This window comes from Camelina sativa, chromosome 13, assembly GCF_000633955.1.
Source record: "Camelina sativa cultivar DH55 chromosome 13, Cs, whole genome shotgun sequence".
Taxonomy (NCBI): Eukaryota; Viridiplantae; Streptophyta; class Magnoliopsida; order Brassicales; family Brassicaceae; genus Camelina; species Camelina sativa.
The window spans coordinates 8,153,107-8,175,393 of record NC_025697.1 but is presented as its reverse complement, the minus strand read 5'-3'; the positions used below and the strand labels follow the sequence as shown (position 1 = coordinate 8,175,393).

The 22,287-nt window shown below is 35.8% G+C and overlaps 7 protein-coding genes across 8 annotated transcripts in view; 4 read left to right on the top strand and 3 right to left on the bottom strand.

Moving 5' to 3' along the window:
• On the top strand, positions 2,389-4,977 carry LOC104735930 (tubby-like F-box protein 11). The gene is made up of 5 exons (XM_010455819.2): positions 2,389-2,897; positions 3,187-3,274; positions 3,377-3,506; positions 3,736-3,912; positions 4,346-4,977. The coding sequence occupies exons 1-5, from the start codon at positions 2,586-2,588 to the stop codon at positions 4,824-4,826; spliced, it is 1,188 nt and encodes a 395-aa protein (XP_010454121.1). The 5' UTR covers positions 2,389-2,585; the 3' UTR covers positions 4,827-4,977.
• Positions 5,091-7,287, bottom strand: LOC104735929 (inactive beta-amylase 9-like). Its single transcript, XM_010455818.2, has 3 exons — positions 6,863-7,287; positions 6,188-6,670; positions 5,091-6,093 (listed from the first exon to the last, which is right to left on the bottom strand). Exons 1-3 carry the CDS (start codon positions 7,106-7,108, stop codon positions 5,221-5,223), a joined length of 1,602 nt encoding a protein of 533 aa, XP_010454120.1. The 5' UTR covers positions 7,109-7,287; the 3' UTR covers positions 5,091-5,220.
• LOC109128507 lies at positions 11,897-12,394 on the top strand. Its single transcript, XM_019235100.1, has one exon. It carries the CDS (start codon positions 12,116-12,118, stop codon positions 12,278-12,280), a length of 165 nt encoding a protein of 54 aa, XP_019090645.1. The 5' UTR covers positions 11,897-12,115; the 3' UTR covers positions 12,281-12,394.
• LOC104735928 (divinyl chlorophyllide a 8-vinyl-reductase, chloroplastic) lies at positions 12,558-14,027 on the top strand. Its single transcript, XM_010455817.2, has one exon. It carries the CDS (start codon positions 12,648-12,650, stop codon positions 13,902-13,904), a length of 1,257 nt encoding a protein of 418 aa, XP_010454119.1. The 5' UTR covers positions 12,558-12,647; the 3' UTR covers positions 13,905-14,027.
• LOC104735927 (E3 ubiquitin-protein ligase MIEL1) lies at positions 14,149-16,975 on the bottom strand. The gene is made up of 12 exons (XM_010455816.2): positions 16,608-16,975; positions 16,127-16,214; positions 15,956-16,012; positions 15,838-15,870; positions 15,667-15,744; positions 15,536-15,579; positions 15,392-15,432; positions 15,210-15,292; positions 15,022-15,113; positions 14,864-14,933; positions 14,724-14,765; positions 14,149-14,610 (listed from the first exon to the last, which is right to left on the bottom strand). Exons 1-12 carry the CDS (start codon positions 16,655-16,657, stop codon positions 14,485-14,487), a joined length of 804 nt encoding a protein of 267 aa, XP_010454118.1. The 5' UTR covers positions 16,658-16,975; the 3' UTR covers positions 14,149-14,484.
• Positions 18,466-21,402, bottom strand: LOC104735926 (lipase-like). Its single transcript, XM_010455814.2, has 11 exons — positions 21,121-21,402; positions 20,949-21,027; positions 20,607-20,686; positions 20,381-20,446; positions 20,245-20,292; positions 20,088-20,155; positions 19,933-20,005; positions 19,677-19,841; positions 19,388-19,582; positions 19,206-19,297; positions 18,466-18,941 (listed from the first exon to the last, which is right to left on the bottom strand). Exons 2-11 carry the CDS (start codon positions 21,022-21,024, stop codon positions 18,725-18,727), a joined length of 1,080 nt encoding a protein of 359 aa, XP_010454116.1. The 5' UTR covers positions 21,025-21,027; positions 21,121-21,402; the 3' UTR covers positions 18,466-18,724.
• LOC104735925 (ISWI chromatin-remodeling complex ATPase CHR17-like) overlaps positions 21,816-22,287 on the top strand; it is a 7,323-nt gene continuing 6,851 nt past the window's right edge. For both annotated transcript variants that reach the window (XM_010455813.2, XM_010455812.2), the window contains exon 1: positions 21,816-22,142. In XM_010455813.2, coding sequence (XP_010454115.1) covers positions 21,927-22,142 — 216 coding nt within the window. In that variant the 5' untranslated portion in view covers positions 21,816-21,926. The remainder of the gene's footprint in view (positions 22,143-22,287) is intronic.

Genomic DNA, 22,287 nt, shown 5'->3' with positions numbered 1-22,287 from the left:
TTTTTTTTTTTTTTTTTTTTTTTTTTTTTTTTTAATAACTCAGGAGTGATCCTAAAGGCTTCCTAGGCCCAAAGACTAATCTCCTGGGGCCGAGGGAAACCATGTTAAAATTCGAATCCCGTGGCCAATGCTACTCGAACCCAGGTGGCGGAACACACACATTGTGTTTTGTAAATCGTTTGACCGTATTTTATTATACAAAATGACAAAATGTGTTATGTTTCACGCATTTTTTAAAAGATGGAAGGTTGTCGTGGTTTTAGTATTGTTATCTTTAGACAATTAACAAGTTCTTTACTTTTCAGCTATGCCTATATTTATCTCTCTCCAAAATATATATGTTTTTTTTTCTTGGTGAAACCTCCAAACTATATATGTTTATATCAAAGTTAAAACCATTTATGAGAATGTATAAGAAGAAAAAAAAAACTTTAAATGCGGACCATATTTTTGATGTGGGGTTAGTAGTTTAGTACTGACTGTATGCTTTTTACAGGATATTAATATTATGAAATAAATAAACCAGAGGAAATATGCGGTGAAACTAAGAGACGTGAACGAGATTATGGTCGGTTCATCAAAAGATATGAAATTTAGCTATTAACTGTGTCTGTATTTATAATACAGATTACAAAACTGAAACTGTATTTTATGAAATAGCACATTGATTAACAAACACATTGTACACAACTGAAATGTGATTAAACTAAACGTAAAAAAATCATACAATAAAATATGCGTAAATATCTCTTTAATTATAGATTAAACCTAAAATACCATGCGTGGAGGTACCGATCGAGCCCGGAACATGACAGGATTAATTAATTAAAGTAAGAACTTCGTACTTATCTAAAACTATTTTTTTAAATCGAAAACTATGTACTGGACTACTGGTATACCTTTTTTGTCTATTTGTCAACAAAATAAGTTAGGTTTGGCTTTAAAAGAAGAAAGGGACAAAACCACAAAGGAGAATGCGGCATTAATAGTTAAAGCACCCGCTTTTGGGTTAACCAATCATTCGAATGTGAAAAAGAATAAAAGAAGAAGCAAGATGCTAACCTACGCTACTACCCACCCATCCAATGTTTTCTTTATACAAAACAAACGAATACATAAAATTTATCTATGGTTAATTGATGAATCATGGACGTGTGTGTCTTCCCAAACGTTTTCGTCTCGAGTATAAACTACAAACAATTTCGCACGTAGTAGTAGTAGTATACATAATATCAAAGTCAATTAACCAAATATATTCGTTAAGACATGGTAATTGGTATCTTCTCTTCAAAAGTCAAGCTACGTGTGATATAACTTTAAATCCCTCAATTTCTATGACTTTTTCTCATATATATAGTATCCTTCAAATCTCACTGATTGTATACTATTTTTTTAAAACCTTTTCTTCTCCATCTAAAAGTCGTATTGCTTGCTACAAAATAGAATTAACATCGAAGGTAATAAACAAACTAGGAAGGGGACCGAATAAGAGAGATAGAGAGGATGGGCTACGGTTCGGTTACTACTACATTTAGGAGCGATGGTTAGATATTTATAAGTGGTCCATGAGCTCCTAATAATACCTTTTGTTTTATTTATTTATTTTATATAGCCCACATGAGTTGTCTTTTTGAAGTATTTTTTTTTTTTATATATACAAAATATGTAACCTTATACGGTTATACCTGACCTGATAGATATTTCTGAAAGATAAGGTTAATATATATATGTATATATATGTGTGTGTTAGACTGATTAAAATAAAAATTATGTTTCCTTTCTAACATAAAGCTATATGTGGTATGAAAAACTATGAATTTACCTATCAAAAAATGTGTCAAAAAAAAAAACGTCAGTTAATTTCTTTTGAAATTTAAATTATTATTTGCCTTTTTATAATAAAAAAACGGAATCTTATCCAACCCACCAATTTTCTCAGCCACCATTGGTTTTTATTAATTTCTTAACAACCAGAATTGTATTTTCCCCGAATGGTATTGGTAGCATAATATTCAACTCAAATAATATACATATGGTCATGATTCCCACATTTTCCTTAAATTAAATAATTAAATGCATAAATGTTTTGTCAAGGTGTAACAAAAGTATAAAAACATTATTGTTTCTGTCATTTTATGGAATTATCAAGATTAAATTCAACATCAAGAGAATACATATTTTTAAGGATAAACTCCACATTTATCTAAAAAACAAAATTGTCTTAAAATACAAATTCCAAATAAGCTAAAAGTTTTTTGTTTTCCTCCTTTTTTTTTCTTTTTTTCTTTTTTTTTTTTTATAATGTACCTTTTTTGCCGACTGGTATAATAATGGTAATTTTTATTTAAGACCCAAAGAACAAAAAAAAAAAAAACTTTTTTTTCATAAAACAGTGAGACGAAGCTCTCTCTCTCTCTCTCTCTCTCTCTCTCTCACACACACACACACAATAATTGTTGAGATCAATCTACTTCGTTCCTCTCAACAACAACAACACCACCACCACCACTTCTTCTTCTTCCTCCACCTAAAACCTCAAAACCATCTCTTTAAAACAAACTTTTTAAAGTATCCCCAGAAGTCGCATGACCTTACGTAGCTTAATCCTTGAGATGCGCTCGAGGCCGCATCGTGTGGTCCACGATCTTGCCGCAGCTGCAGCTGCCGATTCAACAACTCATGGGTCATCGCAAGATTACCGTTGGTCAGAGATCCCTGAAGAGCTTTTAAGGGAGATTCTCATTCGGGTTGAGGCGGCTGACGGTGGCGAATGGCCTTCACGACGCAGCGTGGTGGCTTGCGCCGGCGTTTGCCGTAGCTGGCGGCTACTTATGAACGAAACCGTCGCTGTCCCGCAGATCTCTTCTAAGTTGACTTTTCCAATCTCTCTCAAACAGGTAAAGTTTGATTTGAATTAAGACATAAAGTTTGAATTTTTATTTTTTTTTGTTGACCATTTTCAAATTCTATGCAAAATTGAAAAAACCTGAATTTGATGTTATGGTTGTGGTATCGTGATTGAGAGATTCGACCTTGTCAAATAAAAGATTGAGAATTTAGCAAACGCTGGTCGCTCTGTGTTTGCGTTTGTATTAGTCTCAAATGCTTGAGTGGCTTTTATTGCAGCGTTGTTGTAATCGAAGAGGCTAAAAAAAGTTTGTTGCTTTGTACTTTTTTTTTTGGCAGCCTGGTCCAAGGGATTCTCTGGTTCAATGCTTCATCAAACGTAATCGAGTTACACACTCATATCACCTGTATCTTGGATTAACCAACTGTGAGCATCAATATATTGGAGTCTGTTTTTTCTTTTTTCGTTTCTTGGTTCTTCTGAAATCTTTAGAGTGACTATCTTTATTTTATATGTCTGTCCGCGTAGCTTTAACGGATGATGGTAAGTTTCTGCTTGCTGCGTGTAAGATGAAGCACACAACTTGCACTGATTACATTATCTCTTTGCGTTCTGATGATATGTCCAAGAGAAGCCAAGCCTATGTTGGTAAAGTGAGGTGCGTATATATATGATCAATCAAAGTTAAAATCATTGATTTAACACTTTGGTTACTGATTTAAACCTATTGGAATTCCAAATTGTGCGAGAGTGTACTAGATAGAGTTGCTCTGCCTGTTTTGTTTTTGCTGTTGATATATATATAAAAGCTCTTGTTTATATTGTTCTCTCTCTATCTAGTATCTACACTCAATGTTAATATTATGCTCTTTCTAAACATGTGGAAGATCAAACTTCCTAGGCACGAAATTCACAGTCTTTGATGGAAATCTGCTGCCGACGACGGGAGCCACAAAGTTGAGAAAGAGCCGATCTTCTAATCCTGCAAAAGTCTCATCAAAAGTTCCTCTTGGAAGTTACCCCGTCGCTCATATCACATACGAGCTGAATGTGTTAGGATCACGGTACTGAATCTTTTCGTCAGATTTAATTTCCCAATTTGAAAAATTCTCTATCTCAAATTTTCATGTAAATTTTTCTCCAACGTCTCTTTGGTCTGGTAGATTAGTCATAGTTTTTAAAATCAAAACTAGAGATTCTTGGAAAGAGTTCCTGAAAATGGTATTGATATTTCCATTCTTGAATTTTCCAAAATTTTGAAATATAGAAGGCGAATAGCATTCACTTCGGTTTGATGTGGTTGCGGTTCATATTCAGTTTTTAGCATAGTAAATCTTTGGTTTCTGCAAGTTTTTTCAAACAAATTAAGGTTTTGATCAGTGAATTTGCATGATTTATTTTTGGGTTCCAAACGTCCGGTTTGTTTTGGTTAAACCAAATTGGCAACCTTTGATTTCGATCTATTCTGATTTGTAATCTTCTTGATGGCACTAACAGGGGACCAAGAAAGATGCAATGTGTAATGGACACAATACCTACAAGCGCAATGGAGTCCCAAGGAGTAGCTTCGGAACCATCAGAGTTTCCCTTACTCGGTACTCGGTCAACTTTCTCCAGGTCTCAATCAAAACCATTGCGGAGCAGCTCTAGCCACCTGAAAGAAACACCATTAGTGCTGAGCAACAAGACACCACGATGGCACGAGCAGCTACGTTGTTGGTGCTTGAATTTCCATGGCCGTGTCACAGTGGCTTCAGTGAAGAACTTTCAGCTGGTGGCCGCAGCAGCACCTACCAGTGGCAGTGTCAGTGGCGGTGGCATGGGGTCGTCACCGGAGAGGCAGAACGAGCGGATAATACTGCAGTTTGGGAAAGTCGGGAAAGATATGTTCACGATGGATTATGGATACCCTATCTCAGCTTTTCAAGCTTTTGCCATTTGCTTGAGCAGCTTTGAGACTAGAATCGCTTGTGAATGATTTGTAAAACTTTTTCAAAGGCATCCTCTGTATTTATCTTTCAAAAGAGCATTTTGTAGCATTTTGTAAATTGTGATCTTTTGAAAAGAACATTTGTATTTAATAATGTTACAGTTGTGATCTTTTTAAAAAGAACGTTCGTGATCTTGTATTTGATAGTGTTACAGTCCCTTCACTTGTATAGCATTTTGTAAAATTGTTATCGTGCAATATCAACTCTATTGCTTATGTAGTGCCATTGCTTGCTCACACCGAAACAAGATATATGTTTTTTAAGCTTCAGGATTTAAGTTTTGTGAAGACAAGGTCGCAAATAATTTTACACTAAGGACAAAAACTATATAAATGCTAAAACAACATGAGACTTTTCTTTTATTTACATATTGCATTTTCATCAAGCGGTCTGCAAACTAGGTGCACCACTGCCTGAACCTATGTTCACTGTCTTGGTTTCAACCTCTGCTGCTTGATCGTCTGAGGTCAACTCAAATTGGCGCAGGTTCCGGACAAAGACTGTGAAAGCATGGAAATGCTCTGGAGAGAAGAAAAGTGCTCCCATTCTCTGGTAAGTGAACAGATCAATTCCTGCATTCTCATCCTTCAGATTCTCAACGATTCTCTCGAACGCACCAGGAACTGGAGCGGACGAGTTTTGGCCTGAAACAACCACTCTTTGTTTCTTGCAGGATGTTTTGAGGTGGGCAAGTAATGACTCGGGGCTCGAGAGAGACTCAGGTGATTGATGCTCATCAGATAGATCCATTCCCGGTATTATCATTCTACAAGAGTTCTTTGCGAAGATCTCTACGATAGCTTCGTACCTGTCTTGACCATTAGGGCTGTAGAATCCGGCGGTTAACTCGGAAGGCTGAGATCTTAGCTTGTTCCATTGGTGTAAGAGAGGTAGCTTCCCACATAGAGGCACTCCAATCCCGCTAAATGCAGATGAAGCAACAGAGAGGACACGGTCTGCGTGGGATGTGAGAAGAGACGAGTACCAAGACAAGAAGAAATCACCATACTGAGATTCCCAGGAACCGCCATCTGAGAAGAAGGAAGAGGAATGAGGTTGTTGATCGTAAGCAGGAGCATCGTGTGGACCACCAAGTCCCCATAGAGGGTTTCCTGTGGATTCAGCGTAGCCTTTGAGAGCGGAGAGCATGTGTTTATCATAACACTGGAACTCTCCTGCGCCAGAGCGCTTGACGTCGTGTTGATGAGAAGGGTATCTTAGCTCACCGTCAGGTCCCAAACCTAATGTGATTCCCTGCAATACAATGACCAAAAGATCAGGAACTAGAACCAGAGTAGACATGACATACTCAGAACGTAAGAGCAAAACAAAGATGATAATATAGTACCGTGATTGTGTTGCCCATGTAATCTGAAAAAACAGACTTGAAGCTCTCACAGAAACCTCTACAAACTTCCATAGGTGTCTTCCCATCAAGAACAGGAACATCATCAACTGCAAACGACAAACACTCTTTGTACTGTTGTCCATATCTGTCAGTAAAATAGACCCCTGGTTCAGCTTCACCAATCTTTTCCACCCAGTCAGGGAGACCAATACCCGGGTTTTTCGATCCATGGAAAGAGAGCGAAGCGTGAAGCTTAAGTCCAACCTTCTTAACAATCTCAGCAACTGCTAAGTAACCAGACCAATCATATTTCCCAGAAGCTTCTTTCTCAACAACTCCCCAAAAGATTGGTAACTCAATGCCTTCAACACCAAGTAGCTTCAAAGCTTTGAGCCCAGCTGTGATAGCTTTCAAGTGGTTCACATTGTTACAGTCTGAAACTGTGTCTAGCGGAAGCCCAACAAATAACTTCACGCTCGCAAGCTGCAACAAAGAACAAAAAAAACATGTTTTCAGAATTTGGATCATAATTAAAGAAGGAAAAATCAAATCTTGCTTAAGTTTCTTCTATGTATCATACGCTCTATCTCAAAGACCCAAGTAAGCAAATTTGATAAACAAATCAATGGATCTGAGTAAATCTGAAAATTTAAAGAAGAGGGTTATAAAAATTACCCATCTAGAATTTGGAGTGGATTTAAGAAAAGGGACTCCATCGGAGACGACGGCTTCGCATTTGACAGATCTGGAAGAGCAACGGATCGAGAGATCCTTAAAATTCGAGCTTTGGCTCAAGAAAGTAACTTTATTTCTCGATTCGCCTGAGATTACAACGGACCCAAACCTGAACCCGAGCTCTCTGTAAGCTAATTCAGCTCTGCAGAGCCTCGTTTGAGGGTTTCCAATCACTGAAACTTCCATTTTCTAACAAAACCAAAAACGAATCGATGACACAAAAACCTAAAAACAAAAAAAAGGCCCAAATTTGTAGCGGAGGATAGAGAAATGGATTAAAACAAAATCGCAAAAGGGAACTAAAAAGAACTCTTTTTTCTTTTCTTTTGTCTTACGAATTTGTGGATTTCGAAAGGACTGTGGGATTTGGTTTATATAAGAAAAGAGAGAAACGTTAATGGATAAAACGGTGCCTATTTGGACATAACACGTGTCGTTACCAGGATGCTCCCTTACTTGTAGCCGCTCAAAATATTTCACTTTTTCATTTTTTTTTTTTTTGTTTCCATTTAATGACAATAATAAATCTTTTTTTTTTTAAGTGTGACCACGAATAATGAAACTATTAAGGAAATACACATACTATCATTTTATTTTATTTTATTTTTTGTCAAACACATGATGATACGTATTACTTTAAAAAGTATTTCTAGTGGTATTAGTTTAATCGAAGAAAAAAGATGATACAATATTTGATCATTCACTTCTTAAATTTTGTGGTCAGCTATTTAATCTAATTCTTCTTCATATACATTTATCTGATTAACAAGATGTAATATAGTTTTTAACCAAAAAAAAAAAAAAAAATGTAATATGGTTTCAAACTACTTTGAAAAAGGACCATATATACTTTTAACTTAATTGCATTTGAAAAAACTTCTCGATCTCATCGTTTGAGACGAGTAGCGTACGGTGGTAATATGGAATTTAGCATAATTTTTCAACTGATTAATTCGTCTACTACTCTACTAGTATAATCTATTCATTTTATTGCCATTTGAATTATACTAGTATAAATAGTTGGAATACCGAGGAGATTGGAATCTTATCCAAGTTAACCGTATAAACCTATTATTGCAAGATTCAACGAACAATATCCGTTAACTTAAACGTTCTGATTGGTGAATAATGGAGGCTATTATTATTATGGTTCCTATTATTATTATCAATTTTTTTTATTGCTTTGCTAAATATTATGAATATGATGGGCTTCGCCAGTTGGCTCTCTAGTAAAGGACTAAAGGAACAAAAAATTATTTATTTCCATCATTGGGAAAACACAATCATAATTCATATTCATCGGAAATAGACGATACGTTAAAAACGGAAACAATAATTAAGTGGATAACATTGTATTGTACCGAGAAGCCAACGTGGTAATGAGAAAAAGCCACGTCATGTCAAGTTGTCATTGACGAGGAGGGTGTGTGTGACTTCTTTTTAAAAATTAAACTGGCTGTGATTTTTAATTTTAATTAACGTACAGTAGCACTGGTTCAGACAACTTGTTAACACGTGTCGTAACATGGGTGGTTAAATAAACCCATGCTGACTCAGGTCCATGCAAGTATGTTCCCCCCCCCCTTTAGATTCTGTACTACTGTGAAGCTGCGACTATTGATTTGTTTTTTCGACCACATCCTCTCTCTGCTTCTCTGTGTGTGGTTTTTAAGATTTTTTTTTAATGGTTTTGGAATACAGTAAAATACGTGTACACGTTGTGGATTTTAGTTTTGATATCTTATAGAGTCTTGTAACTTGTCCATTTTACAAGTTGCAGTAAAGTGTAAAGATATAGCTGTTGTTGCCCAATAGTGAACTCTGGTTGGTTTTTAACCCACATAGCAAATTCTCAAACCATTAAAATATCGTCATCTATAGTTACTTATTAGTTGGATCTAGTACTGGCTATATAGTAGAATAAGAATGCTAGAATAATTATTTTAGAAATCTATTTCCGAAGACTTTTAAAACGACATATGATTTACGTGTTTCATTACATGACAAGTGCAAATGTGCAATGAGAGGCGTCGTGGCGCTTTATGTATCACTAAAACTAAAAACAAGGAAATTGGCGTTTGGGAACCAACAAAAGGCCTTTAAGGTCGTCGTGTAAGGTAGGTTTGAGTTTGAAACATTCGGAACCAAGTAAACCATTTTTTCCACTTGCCACCTTGATCAATGCGTATACGATTTCCATTTTCTAAATACTTAGTTTACAATTGCCATGATTGATTTTTAACTGAAATATAATTATCTAAAAGTTATTTGTCTTAAATCACAATTGTCCAAGCATAATCTTCACAAGTTACGTTTCGTGAATTTTCTCTCTCTCTTACAATCCCATTTTTTTTGTTTTTCTTAAGTATTTTAATGTTTTCTCTCATGACTCACACAGTCGGTGCACCAACGAATGCTGAATTATTTTTATTTTTTCTTCAATATCTAATCAATATTTGGCAATTCTACTTCGTTTGAATACAAGCATGTTTTTCTTAATCATGAGTTAGGTTTTTCTTTATTACGTGAATTTCTCTTATCCTCTTTGGATTACATTCGCATTCTCATTATAAGTCAAAATTCCGATCAACTTCTAAAGCGCTAATTCTTTTTGAAACATGACAGCTCACATAATTTTTCTCTTGTTTTATGTCATAATATTTTGACGAATTTTTTGATGATTAAATCACGAGTGGATGCAAATAACATGAAACCCAAATCTCACGTTATTTAACAAACAACAACAACAAAACGTTTTATACTAATAACTAGTACAGTATTTGTCCCGTGCATACGCACGGAGTTATTATTTGATTACAAATAATATATAACTAATTATTAGTTTGTAATATAGTAAATATATCTCAAAAACCATAAACTATTATTAGCCATTGCACGGGAATTCATGTTATTTCAATAGAAGAAATCAAATTTTTTTTTGAGAAACAAATAACAAAAGTGACACACAAACACTTATTAGACATAAACTTATTTTTCTAGTATACTTAAGAGCAATTTAGTCGATCGATATTAACAAAAAAAGGATTTGCTGCATATCAAAAGACATACACTTATCACGTTACAACGTGGCTTTATTGCAAACAAAGTACACTTTCCTATTAAATTAACGTAAACTTTGAGATCCATACATATAATGTCATTATCTAAAGAATTATAACCAAGCGATGAAAATTTGCTTAACGTAATGTTCTAACTTATAACTACCTTTGATTCAATAACATCTAAGATCTATAAGTTAAATATTCAACAGGTTTGAGTAATAATCTGAAGAAGTTACCTCCATAATTTCACTGCAGCAATCTCAGCAACACTATAAAGTGGCGTTTAACACTCTCCTTCCTGTAGATCATTTTATTAATTTAAAATCAACTGTCTTCACTAATGTTTAAATTTATACCTCTCTATTACAAATATTTTATAAAATACTTTATATGTGTGTATTTTGATATGATCTTCAGACATATACGGGTGTGCATGTAAACTAATCAGATTTTAGTACCTTTTCATCCACGATAATAACTTCAATATGCCGAGAGTTATTCCAGGATTATCTTTGACATGACTTCGCAACTTCGGGATAAAAGAGCTCTTCATCTTCCATTCCTTTTTCGATAGAATCAGTTAGGAACTTGACTATAATCCAATCACATCTTCATTTTGTTTCCAGCAAAGAGGATCACATATATTTTAGGTAGAAAAGTATAGAGCTGATGGAACTGAGATTAAAAAAAAAATCTAAACGTTTATCCATGAATCGAATAAAAGTGATGCAAGAGATGCAAGGGAGAGAAATAAAGATAAATTACAGTTTCACTTGAGTTTTATAATAGAGGAAGTCGGGGAGCTGTTTTAAGAGGTAGTTTTTTTTTTTTTTTTGAATCGTGGTAGTTTTGGATGAGAAAAATTGGGGATTTTTAAATTGAAGATTTTGTGCTTTTAATTACTTTTACGTTTATTTTGTTCAGTTTTTACATATATGCTTTTATTTTTTAATTTGTTTTGTTTATTTTGTTTTTGAGTGAATTGCCAAATGTCCATACTTTGTATATGGAGTACTTCACGTAATTTCTTCTGCAGTTTTGGGCTTTGGCGGTATTTATCATGCATTTCTGGGACCCGAAACTTTCGAAGAATCTTTTCTTTTTTTCGGTTATGTATGGAAAGATAGAAATAAAGTGACCACCATTTTAGGTATTCACTTAATTTTGTTAGGTGTAGGTGCCTTTCTTCTAGTATTCAAGGTTCTCTATTTTGGGGGCGTATATGATACCTGGGCTCCGGGAGGGGGATGTAAGAAAAATTACAAACTTGACTCTTAGCCCAAGTGTTATATTTGGTTACTTACTAAAATCTCCCTTTGGGAGAGAAGGATGGATTGTTAGTGTGGACGATTTGGAAGATATAATTGGAGGACATGTATGGTTAGGTTCCATTTGTATATTTGGTGAATCTGGCATATCTTAACTAAGCCTTTTGCATCGGCTCGCCGCGGCACAAATCACTTGTGATTTATACGATAAAAGATGACTTCGGATTAATCCAATATATATATATATATACGGAGTGGGTATTGTAACAAAACTTGATGTATTTAGTGAAATGGGCTTTTAGATATCTAAACATAAGCCCAAATATATTAATTTCATTTGTACGAGTATTGTGCTCCACACGTCTCCCACATTCACGTCCAAATTAGTTATAAGGTCCTAAGAATTTTTTGTCTAAGTCTTCTCTTTATGTGAAAAATGAATGATAAACTGATTAGAATTGAACCCATGATTTGAAAAATCAATTTGGTCATATAGTTTAAAAACATAACATCAAGTAATTTCGTGGGTGAGGTCGTGAGGATACATTAAGACAACATGCATGTCGACAACTAAATGATAATACATTGACGGGAGATCGAATATGTCGTAAGTCTCCGGACCATAAAAATAACATTTGCAAAAGGACACAACAAAACAAGAACATATTAAAAACTCAATATTCGTAATTAATACACGAAGTTGGCTGATTCAAGTCCAACAAAAACCATTAAAAAACAAAAGTACCAATCAAAAACTCATTAAAGACAGATCCTTCTCAGCTAACTTCATTTTATCTTCCTTCTCATCTCATCTCCCTTATAGAGACTCATTCATCGCATCTTAAAGGGACACAAGAAGATTAATGGGTGGGATGTGTATGTCTTCGTGTTGTGGTGGTGGTGGTGACGATGATAGTTCCAGTCTATTAACACATCTCGTCATAATTGTTGTCATCTGTCTCTCTGTCATGGCTGTCTGCACCTCCAACGAACGCCGTACAGCCGTTCGTGTCGTCAGGTGCCGTTGACCAACGTTATATCAGATCACATCTCTACAAAAAAGATTTCTTTGGATTCTCTTTTTATTATGTATGTGTTGGTTCTTGATTAGTGATGAATTATGGTATATGGTCTTTGTCATCTTTTTTTCCATACCAAATATATGGATTAGAATGATAAAACACATAATATCCACCGAAATTTCACCATGTAACAAAGTATCGGGTGAAAACAAAATAACGTAAATTATATGGGGCTGTTTTGTAAATTATTTTATATGTGTTTGAGGATGAAGAAGAAGATGATACAATGGCCTCACACTTCGTCTCTTGAGAAAAAAAATTTCCCTTCGTTTTCTCGCACTTTCCTTCTCATTTTCTCGATCATCGAAACAGAATGTCACTTTGTTCTTCCTTCAACGTATTCGCTTCATACTCACCAAAACCAGAAACCATCTTCAAAAATTCCAACTTCGTTTCACAATTTCAGGTAAAGTCGTCTCCTTTAGCTTCAACATTCCAAATTCATGGATCCTCAACGAACCTTAAGTTTAGTAGAGCAAGACTCACACCAATTTCATCTCTAGTAGACTCGGGAATTTCAGAAATCGCTACATCGTCATCCTTCAGGAACAAAACCCCTAAGGATGTAAACGTTTTAGTGGTTGGTTCAACTGGGTACATAGGTAGATTCGTAGTGAAAGAACTGATAAATAGAGGGTTCAATGTGATTGCTGTTGCGAGAGAGAAGAGTGGGATTAGAGGAAAGAACGACAAGGAAGAGACTTTGAAGCAGTTACAAGGCGCCAATGTGTGTTTCTCAGATGTTACTGATTTAGATGTTTTGGAGAAATCTGTTGAGAATCTTGGTTTTGGTGTTGATGTTGTTGTGTCCTGTCTCGCTAGTCGTAATGGAGGGATTAAAGATTCTTGGAAGATTGATTACGAAGCTACCAAGAACAGTCTCTTAGCTGGTAAGAAGTTTGGTGCTAAGCATTTCGTTTTGCTTTCTGCGATTTGTGTGCAGAAGCCTTTATTGGAGTTTCAGAGAGCTAAACTGAAGTTCGAAGCCGAGTTGATGGATTTAGCTGAGAATAAAGACTCGAGCTTTACTTACAGCATTGTGAGACCAACGGCTTTTTTCAAGAGTTTAGGTGGTCAAGTTGAGATTGTGAAAGATGGGAAACCTTATGTGATGTTCGGAGATGGTAAGCTATGCGCTTGTAAACCGATCAGCGAACAGGATTTAGCATCGTTTATATCAGATTGCGTGTTGGAAGAGAACAAGATCAATCAGGTTTTGCCAATTGGTGGACCAGGGAAGGCGTTAACACCTCTGGAGCAAGGAGAGATTCTGTTTAAGATTCTTGGCAGAGAGCCTAAGTTCTTGAAAGTACCTATCGAGATTATGGACTTTGTGATTGGTGTTCTTGATTCTATCGCAAAGATATTTCCTTCGGTTGGAGAGGCTGCTGAGTTTGGCAAGATTGGGAGGTATTACGCCGCAGAGAGTATGTTGATTCTTGATCCAGAGACGGGAGAATATAGCGAGGAGAAGACACCGAGTTACGGGAAAGACACGCTTGAAGATTTCTTTGAGAAAGTGATCAGAGAAGGAATGGCGGGTCAAGAACTCGGCGAACAGTTCTTCTAGTCGGAATTTATAATGCAAAGTGAGTTTGGCTGTGTAGTTTGTAACTGATGAAGTTATATATAAAACCTGTGAATTTGAGAGATTCGTTGATTCAACAACATTAGAAAACAAACATTGTTGATAGATCTTTAGCAGAGAGAAGTAAAGATTGTGACATATCTAAGTTAAGCTTGTTTGTGATGAAGCTGGTTTTAGATAGCTGAATTAGCCACCCTGACCCGTTATCAGATTGTATCATTCAAAATGAATTTGCAAAACCTTACATTTCAACAAATACATGAAAACATATCATCCAGGTGATTTTTCCTGGATTAAGAATATATATAGAGTATATTATACATAATCCTCGATTTCAAACCCCCCAAACACAAATGGTAAAATATGACAATACAAGAGAACAACAAATCCAATCATGAAGAAGACAAATGTGTGTTTTGCTTTTGTGATCAATAACCATATTGATCTTCAATCTTTTTTTGTTTTTCCTGTTATAACCGATCATCAATTTTGCCCCAGTTTTTTGCAACAAAAAGTTCTTGCTTGCTTTCTGATGGGCAATACATGAAAGATATTTGGTTTGTCATTGAGGAAGAACAGGAGGCGCAATCGCTCGTGTATTGTAAGATCGACAATGCCCACATTTCTGTCCAATTATGTGGAAGTACACTTCTGTTGTGTCATTACAGTCGTTGCATAGTATCCAAACCTGTGATTCCCGCATAATCTTGTTAGAAAGTATTCAACTTTGATGTCAAAGGAAGTATCTTTAACGTCTTTAGTTAGATACCGCTCAAGTGACAGAGATAGAAACTTGTTTACCTTCTTGTCGCGGTAGTCCGAAGGCATAGCAGTAGCTTCAATCTAAGGAAACCAATAAAACAATTCGATATATAATTTAGCAATTGATTTTTAAGATTTAACATACTTTAAAGATTCAGCAATGGATATAATAAACTAACCTCTTCATCCAGTCTCTGCCATGTTTTTGACATATCAATCACTGACCTCGAGCAAATCGGACAACAAAACCTAGTCAAAATTCACACAACATTCAAAATCATCAGTACTTTATAATTGAAACAGAGTCATAAATAACTACAAGAAAAGGGAAATTTACTTGTCACGCTTGAGCATCTCATGGTAGCATTCTTGGTGCATTGTGTGTCCGCATTTCATCACATTTGTGTCCTTGAGAGAGTCAAAAAGGTACTGCATTTCATCCACACATAATTAGCTAAAACTGCGAGATATGTTTTCCTGAAAATCTCACTTTTTCTTGATAGAGCTATGCCATAATACACATACCTCGTAACAAATGGGACAGTGATGTCGCATTGAATTCTCAACGCAGCGATGGTTGTTGCGCAGACCAATCGCATAACAGGATCCTAAAAGCAATTAATGGATAACTATACAAGTTAAGGCCCGCATGATTGTATTAGACTGAAACTGAACAAGAGAAAACTTTGTTGCTTTTTATAGTTTACCACACTTCTTGCAATGGAAGAAGTTCTCACGCCCACCAACTCTGCATCACGCACAAAACAATCATCACACAACTTCAAACGAAACAACCATTAAGAAGATATCTAATTCCACAGTCATAACAATGTATGGAGAAAGATTCTCACCTGCAAATTCCACAGTCATCACAGTGGAACTGTCCCTTTTCAGTCTGAAACAAGACAATTAGAAGAAATATTCAGAATCAAACAACGAGAAGGAAGAGATTCAAAAAGATGTAAAAATCGAAGTTCTTTACATCATCATCATAGAATTTGCAGATATCGCAAAAATATTCTCCCATGTTGACACCACAATTCGAACAAACTTGAGCTGCCTGAAGAATACAATGAAACAAACTCAATTTCCACAACATTGAAAATAGTGAGTGAGTGATCAAAGTAATATAAACTACAGTGATGGGAATTACCGGCTGCTCTGTATCGCAAACAGAGCAAATCACCTGAAAACAAAGCCATAGTATGCAACAGATTAGAAAAAAGGGTAAGATCACATAATTCTATATAAAGGGTAATGATCAATCCTACTTGTTTAACGTCTTGGCGAACAAGATCGTGACGGTCGTAGATATTACGCAATGTGCTCTGCACACAAATTAAGAAAGGGAACGTTTTTAATATTAGTCAGGTTTTAAGGGTTGGAACATAGCGGGAAAGGTAACTTGAGACTGTAATTAAGATAAGGAATAAAGATTATACAGTGCTCTCGTTGTGACAATGGCGACAATCGAAGACTTCGTTGCAACATGGAGCTCTGATTTGGCATCTCCTCCTGTAATGGTGACACCTAATAATAACACACATGGAACAGAAACAGATCTATATGGATCAGAAACGATTGAACGGATTGAAAAATTTGTGGATCGAGATATAGATCTATCTATGAAACCGATTGTGTTTATATGAATCAGATGCTACAAAACACATGAAGACCCCATGAATTAGGTGTGGAAAAAGGAAGAAACTTTGTGAGTCAAATCTTAAAAAGTTCTTGGAATCTAAAAGATCACACAGAAGAAGAGACACATCCCACAAAGATATAAACACTGATCTGTTGAAACGAGATACGACCCACAAAGGCACAACAACCCAAGAAAACAACACTGATCTGTAAAAGCAGAGGATAAAGATTACAAGAAACAGAGTAAAAAGAGAAAAACAGAGGATTCTTTTTGTTTACCCGAAACCCATTTTGCCAAAATGAAGTCGATCATTGGGTGAAGCTTCCATTAGAACGGGAGGAGAAAAGCCAAAAGAGAGAGAGAGAGAGATGGAGAAAGAGAGAAAAAAAGAAAAGGTAAACTCTCTCTATAAAAATAATACTCCCCTGTCTATAAATAATATATATATATATATATATATATATGTGTTGGAGAGAAGTGGATTTGGATTGGGATTGAATGGGCTTTTTGAATGAAGCTGAGAGAGTTTTATCGGAATCGCAAGGCCAGAAAATGAAAACAGAGAGACCCCACGTCTCCCTTTGTTTTTTTTATAGATATAGGATAAGCAACAAAAATTCTTCGATCTTCTTCTTCTTCTTCTTCTAGTTGCAGAGACGAAGAAAGAAACAAAAACAAAAAAAAAGCAAAGAAAGACAGAAAAGTTTCGATCTTTTTGCTTTATTGTATCCTTTCTCTCTCTCTCTCTCTCTCTCTCTCTCTCTCTCTTCTTGTGAATGTTGTTAGCTTAGGAGTTCGTGAGATTTTGTTGCTTTAAAGAAATGAGAGAATAATTAAGGAGAGAGAGATAAGAGAGAGAGAGAGACAGAGAGAGAGGTGTGGTGATGAAGATGGGGATGATGACATGGATACACAACCGTTAACAGAGAGCGCCGATTTATTGACCAATCACAATTCTAGATCGTTTATCTGCTTTACATTTATTTCTATTTATTTCCCAATACAGTACTCTGCTTTCTTAAATACATAATTTATTTATTTTTTTTGTAGTAAGTTGTAAAATTAGTAAAACGTTAATAAATGACCTATTGGTTTACCAATTGGATTGAAAGAACTAATTTATAGTACTTTCTCACGCTCCCGTATTGCTTTGCTGTATTTTCTTTACTTTTCCTCCGAAATATTTCTTCAGGTTTCTCGAACATAGTACTATATCACTAGTATTATAAAAAGGCTAAATACATTTTTATCGAATAAATATGGGCTAACAAAACAATACTAATATTTTGCAATAAGGTATTTTGTGTTGCCCAAAAAAAAAGGTTGTAACATTTATACAGTATATTATAGGCTTATAGCTATAAACACTAAAATTACTTAAATTGTACCTAGCTACAACAAAATAAAAGATGATGTCAAAACTGAATGAAAGTGCCAAAGTGGTGAGATGGTCGCTACTCGCTACTAGTGGTTAATTGAGTTAAAACAAATGCTAAATCGTTATATTAAACATATGTTCCTATAAATGATAAAACAATCATAGCCTAAATCAAAAGTGTTCGTTGCTTGAGTCAGTTACATTGACCCCACCAAGCCAATGGACCACGTGATGGTACCACGAACCTATCATTACTCCACCTCTTTGTTAGTACCACGAACCTATTATTACATTTTTATGATTGATTATTCAAACAAAAGAAAATTAAAAATTTCCATATATAGCATTACTCCACCTCTTTGTTAGTGGGGCAATAATCCCCAAAGGTTCTTCCTGATGAATTTTGCCAAAATGAAGTCGATCATTGGGTGAAGAAGCTTCCATGAGCTAGATCGAAAAAGGTAATTTTTTTTTTACTAATCTTTTGTTAGGTGCAAGTGCAACAAGATTACAAATACTGGTTAGTTTTCAATTTACTATAAAAAAGCGACTTAAAAATAAAGTGGGTGTTGGAGAATGTTTAGTCAAAGGCTACAAAAAAATATATTCGTTTCGTTTCGTGTACATCTAATACATGCAGGCCACTTGACATTCGGATCCCTTTCAATACTTTCAAGATCGTCTTGGAAAATGCTTTTATTTTATAAGCCATTTTTATCAACCATTTCAGTCATTAAGTAAATTAGCGGAAGTATGAATGATAATAAGAACATTCATCTCATTAAGTGGTGAATATATCATTCACATATTTACATAGTCAAATCCAATATGATTATGGATTTAAACATTGTGTTTTTACATATTATCAACCTACGACTTATTTACAAAGTCTTGATTTATTATACACTCTCTTTCACGACAACAAAGAATCAGATAACACTTCTTCATCCACATCTGGATCTCCGAATCTCCTTTTCAACCAAGCATTCTTGTTCAAGGCTCGATTTCAACCAACTCCTATAGACTTGAGATTCTGGTTTTTGATGGACTTTTTGTTTCAATTACCTCCATGGAAGGAACTGTCCGCGACAGGAATATATTACCCTTTGAATCTTTCCTCCTGTAACTCTCCATCTCACGGCCCACCACTATGTTGCATTGTCTCCAAGTCTCACCCATCAACTCCACTCCAAAGTAGGTTAAATGGTCGGATATGCTAGTTCCCATTACCGATCTGAAACAACAAGAGCCAATCATTATACCCGATTCTTCTAAAAATTATCTGGTCTCCAATTGAAAACAGGAGACATATAAGACGTGTTGTAACAGTTCCTGACGAATAGTAGATGGCTCAGGTGAAACGGGGTAGTAAATAAATGATCCTATGTTTTTATAAATGGGTTCGTTCTTGCAAGTGTAGGTGTAGTGTAGATAGGAATTATATCAGTAAGTTGTGTTTAAGAGGAATCAAGTAGAAACCCAAAAGAGAGTTAGTTACCTGCTGCATGTAGGATCTTCACCGGTGTTGTCACAAACTTTCTCCACACCAAAAAGAACTATATTCAATATACTGAGGTCTGCCACCCACACCTGCAATCCAAAAGATACATTGCCAAATGTTGCATAAAAAAACCTAAAACCAGTTACTGTGATAAACATAAATATAGGAAAAGATGTTACCTCTGTTGGGAAGTGGTGGTAAGTTTTCTGAGGGAAAAGATGATAGTAAGGAGGCAGGTGAGGAACTATATCATGGTCATGTATGATTCGGAAGGTATTAGGCACAAGCAAACTGTAATAAGATGCAAAAGCAGCATTCCCAACACGAGGTTGCCCAAATGTCATAACCTGTACGTTTTCTTCTCCTTCATTTACCTGCGATTTACATCCCAATGGATATCATTAACAACTTTAAAGGACAAAATATAAGATTTTTTTTAAAAAACTAGTTCAATGTAAGGGTGTTTACAACTAGGTCTAGCGCACAAAAGGAAGCCATGGCTCCTCCCATTGAATGACCAGTCACCATGATGTTGAGGCTCGCCCCATAGGATTTCTTCGCTCGTTTTACTGCTTCCAAAACCGCAGGCCGTACAGTTGTATTGTGATAAGCACTATAAAAGCCATGGTGCACCTGCCAATGTAGATAACTATTATTCCACATTCCAACCGTATTACTACTACATGATCAACTCAATGCAAATACTTATCGTTAAAGCATATACCATTGCATCTGGCATATCAGGGTAATTTAGATCGAGCTGTTTCCAGAACAAGTCTGAGACCCAATTTTGTATGCTGCAAAAGTTTTTTGGATGATCAAGCATCAAACAAGTTTAGGCAAAGGTGTAGCTTTAAGATTACATGACGAGAGTAATACCTGTGTTCTTGAGTTCCCCGAAATGCAATGATGATAGCATTCAGATCCTTAGCCACCCCAACATATGCCTGTTGTTACAAGTTACAATGTACTGATATTACTAATTGTTCAACAAAAGTTATCATGTCCAGATGTAGCTTATAATATCAGAGCATACCTGTAAGCAGTGCTCGACGTCAACTATTATCTCTATAACCTCGAAACCCTGCACCATCCTTATAAACGTTAGAATACCCAAATGGAGCTCTTAGCTTTATGCATATTGTGGCTTCAAACAGTGATCTGCTTTATACCTTTGTCAAACCATTGCATCTTTCGCATGTCCAAGTGAAGAGTTCTGACAAATCAGACATATATACCTGCATATATACACATATAAAAAAATCTCGATTCATCCATTTGGCGCAGTTTATCAGCATATGAGGACAAGTGTTGCACAACTAGCAATCTCTTCCTATACTTGCAGAATAGTAAAGGATAAATGGAATGCATCCGATCGTAATTTCTCCATAAACTTACCGCTGAAGTATACTCAACAAGTGTTATGGCAAGCGTATGGTTGTAAACAGGTCGACCATCATCGCTTTTTAACTTGAGTACTGCAATTAGATTAAAAAAAAAAAAAAATCTCCATAAATTCAATCTTAATTCATCTGTAGCCTCACAGTTACATAAAATTGGCCCTTTATGAATTATCACTCTCACATTCTACAGTATCCAAAGTATATATATTTTTATTTATTTTTATTTTTGCCAATACAAAGAAGTTTCAAAGCTTGATTAGGCTCATATAGACTGGTATGGAGTCCCCACAAAGGAGACAAAACAGAGAATCATAAGAGAAGTTGCATTATGTATTACCTCTACTACCAGATGAAAAGGAAAGAAGACAAGCAAAAATTGCCAGCAAGAACAACCATCTCTTTTGTTGTCCCATGTTCTGCAATAAACACATCCACATAAGGTAAAAATTGAGCTAAAAACACACAAAGCAGGATTCGGAAACTAATTAGCCATAATTAAGTATATTCACCTTATAAAAACAGAGACAAAACCCAAACTAACGAGGATTAGGACAAAATCCGAAACAGATTTTAGCAACCAAAAGTCCCAACAAAAAAAAAACAAAGGAACCAACGACGCAATTGAACTTCTTTCACCACGGTTTTGGAAATTTCCGACGATGATCGGAGATTTTCCCCGGCTGAAAATTAAACGGCGATGACTTTAAATATTATGTACAAAGATTGGGAATCGCAGAAGAAGAAATAGAAACAACCGTAATTAAAAGTATACGAATATTCTGTTTTTTTTTTTTTTTAACTTCCACTTTCATCCTTTATACGCAAAGGTGCATGAGACAAGCGTGTGGGGCTATTTCTGGAATTTTTATTATGTAGCTAGCGTGTGGCGCAGCTGCTAGTGCTGAGGTGTCAGTTACGTGATTCGCCAACCTAATGGATAAGGGCGGTTATCCGAGAGAACGATAAGTTTTAGAGGTTGACACATTTTGACTTTTTAAAGCCCATGGGCCATTAAAGCCTGTTAGTGAAACCCAAAAGTCCAAAGGCGGGAGTTTACGAAACGCTGTTTCTCAAGTGGCGGGAGAGTCACTATTACGTCAATACCACGTGGCATATCTTAGCCGTAGATTTGATCACTTAAAATCAACGGTTTAAAATCGAAAGCTCCCGTCGTTTCAGACGTCGGCTCTGTTGATTTGATTCTATAATTTTACTTTTATTTATATATTTTTTCAACTAAGCGAAGCATTAAAATTGAGGAACCCTCGATTTCGAATCTCAGAGACCAAATTCAGGATTCGTAGAGGAGGCGACAATGGCGAGGGCTTCGAAGCGTGAGGTTTCTTCAGACGAGGCTTACTCTTCAGAGGAGGAAGAGCAAGTTAACAATCAGCTCAATGTGGAAGATGATGATGAGGAGCTAGAGGCCGTCGCTCGCTCTGCGGGTTCTGACGACGAGGAAGAGGTTGCTCCTGGAGAAGAACCAGCCTCTGACGACGAAGTTGTCCCTGTCGAAGATGACGCCGACGAGGTAGGTCTTCGTTTTCTCTTTTCCCCTATCTTGGATTTTCACATTCGCATGTCGGGGATTTCTGTATTTGGAATGTAATCTGACTACGATTAGGGTTTCCTCTGAGCGTGTAATGGATGGTTTTTTTTTTTTTTTTTTTTTTTTT

Bases quoted from the DNA above. Each gene is read 5' to 3' on its own strand.
- LOC104735930 (XM_010455819.2), top strand. From the start codon at position 2,586: ATGACCTTACGTAGCTTAATCCTTGAGATGCGCTCGAGGCCGCATCGT. The intron at 2,898-3,186 runs GTAAAGTTTGAT...TTTTTTTGGCAG, and splicing joins TTCCAATCTCTCTCAAACAG to CCTGGTCCAAGGGATTCTCT. The intron at 3,275-3,376 runs GTGAGCATCAAT...CTGTCCGCGTAG, and splicing joins GTATCTTGGATTAACCAACT to CTTTAACGGATGATGGTAAG.
- LOC104735929 (XM_010455818.2), bottom strand. From the start codon at position 7,108: ATGGAAGTTTCAGTGATTGGAAACCCTCAAACGAGGCTCTGCAGAGCT. The intron at 6,671-6,862 runs GTAATTTTTATA...TCTTTGTTGCAG, and splicing joins CCACTCCAAATTCTAGATGG to CTTGCGAGCGTGAAGTTATT. The intron at 6,094-6,187 runs GTACTATATTAT...ATTGTATTGCAG, and splicing joins ACATGGGCAACACAATCACG to GGAATCACATTAGGTTTGGG.
- LOC109128507 (XM_019235100.1), top strand. From the start codon at position 12,116: ATGGGTGGGATGTGTATGTCTTCGTGTTGTGGTGGTGGTGGTGACGAT.
- LOC104735928 (XM_010455817.2), top strand. From the start codon at position 12,648: ATGTCACTTTGTTCTTCCTTCAACGTATTCGCTTCATACTCACCAAAA.
- LOC104735927 (XM_010455816.2), bottom strand. From the start codon at position 16,657: ATGGAAGCTTCACCCAATGATCGACTTCATTTTGGCAAAATGGGTTTC. The intron at 15,580-15,666 runs GTAAAGAACTTC...GTCTTGTTTCAG, and splicing joins GCAAATTCTATGATGATGAT to ACTGAAAAGGGACAGTTCCA. The intron at 14,611-14,723 runs GTAAACAAGTTT...CGGGAATCACAG, and splicing joins CGGACTACCGCGACAAGAAG to GTTTGGATACTATGCAACGA.
- LOC104735926 (XM_010455814.2), bottom strand. From the start codon at position 21,024: ATGGGACAACAAAAGAGATGGTTGTTCTTGCTGGCAATTTTTGCTTGT. The intron at 20,447-20,606 runs GTAAGTTTATGG...GTATATATGCAG, and splicing joins TTGTTGAGTATACTTCAGCG to GTATATATGTCTGATTTGTC. The intron at 18,942-19,205 runs GTAACTAACTCT...TTGTTGTTTCAG, and splicing joins GAAGATCCTACATGCAGCAG to ATCGGTAATGGGAACTAGCA.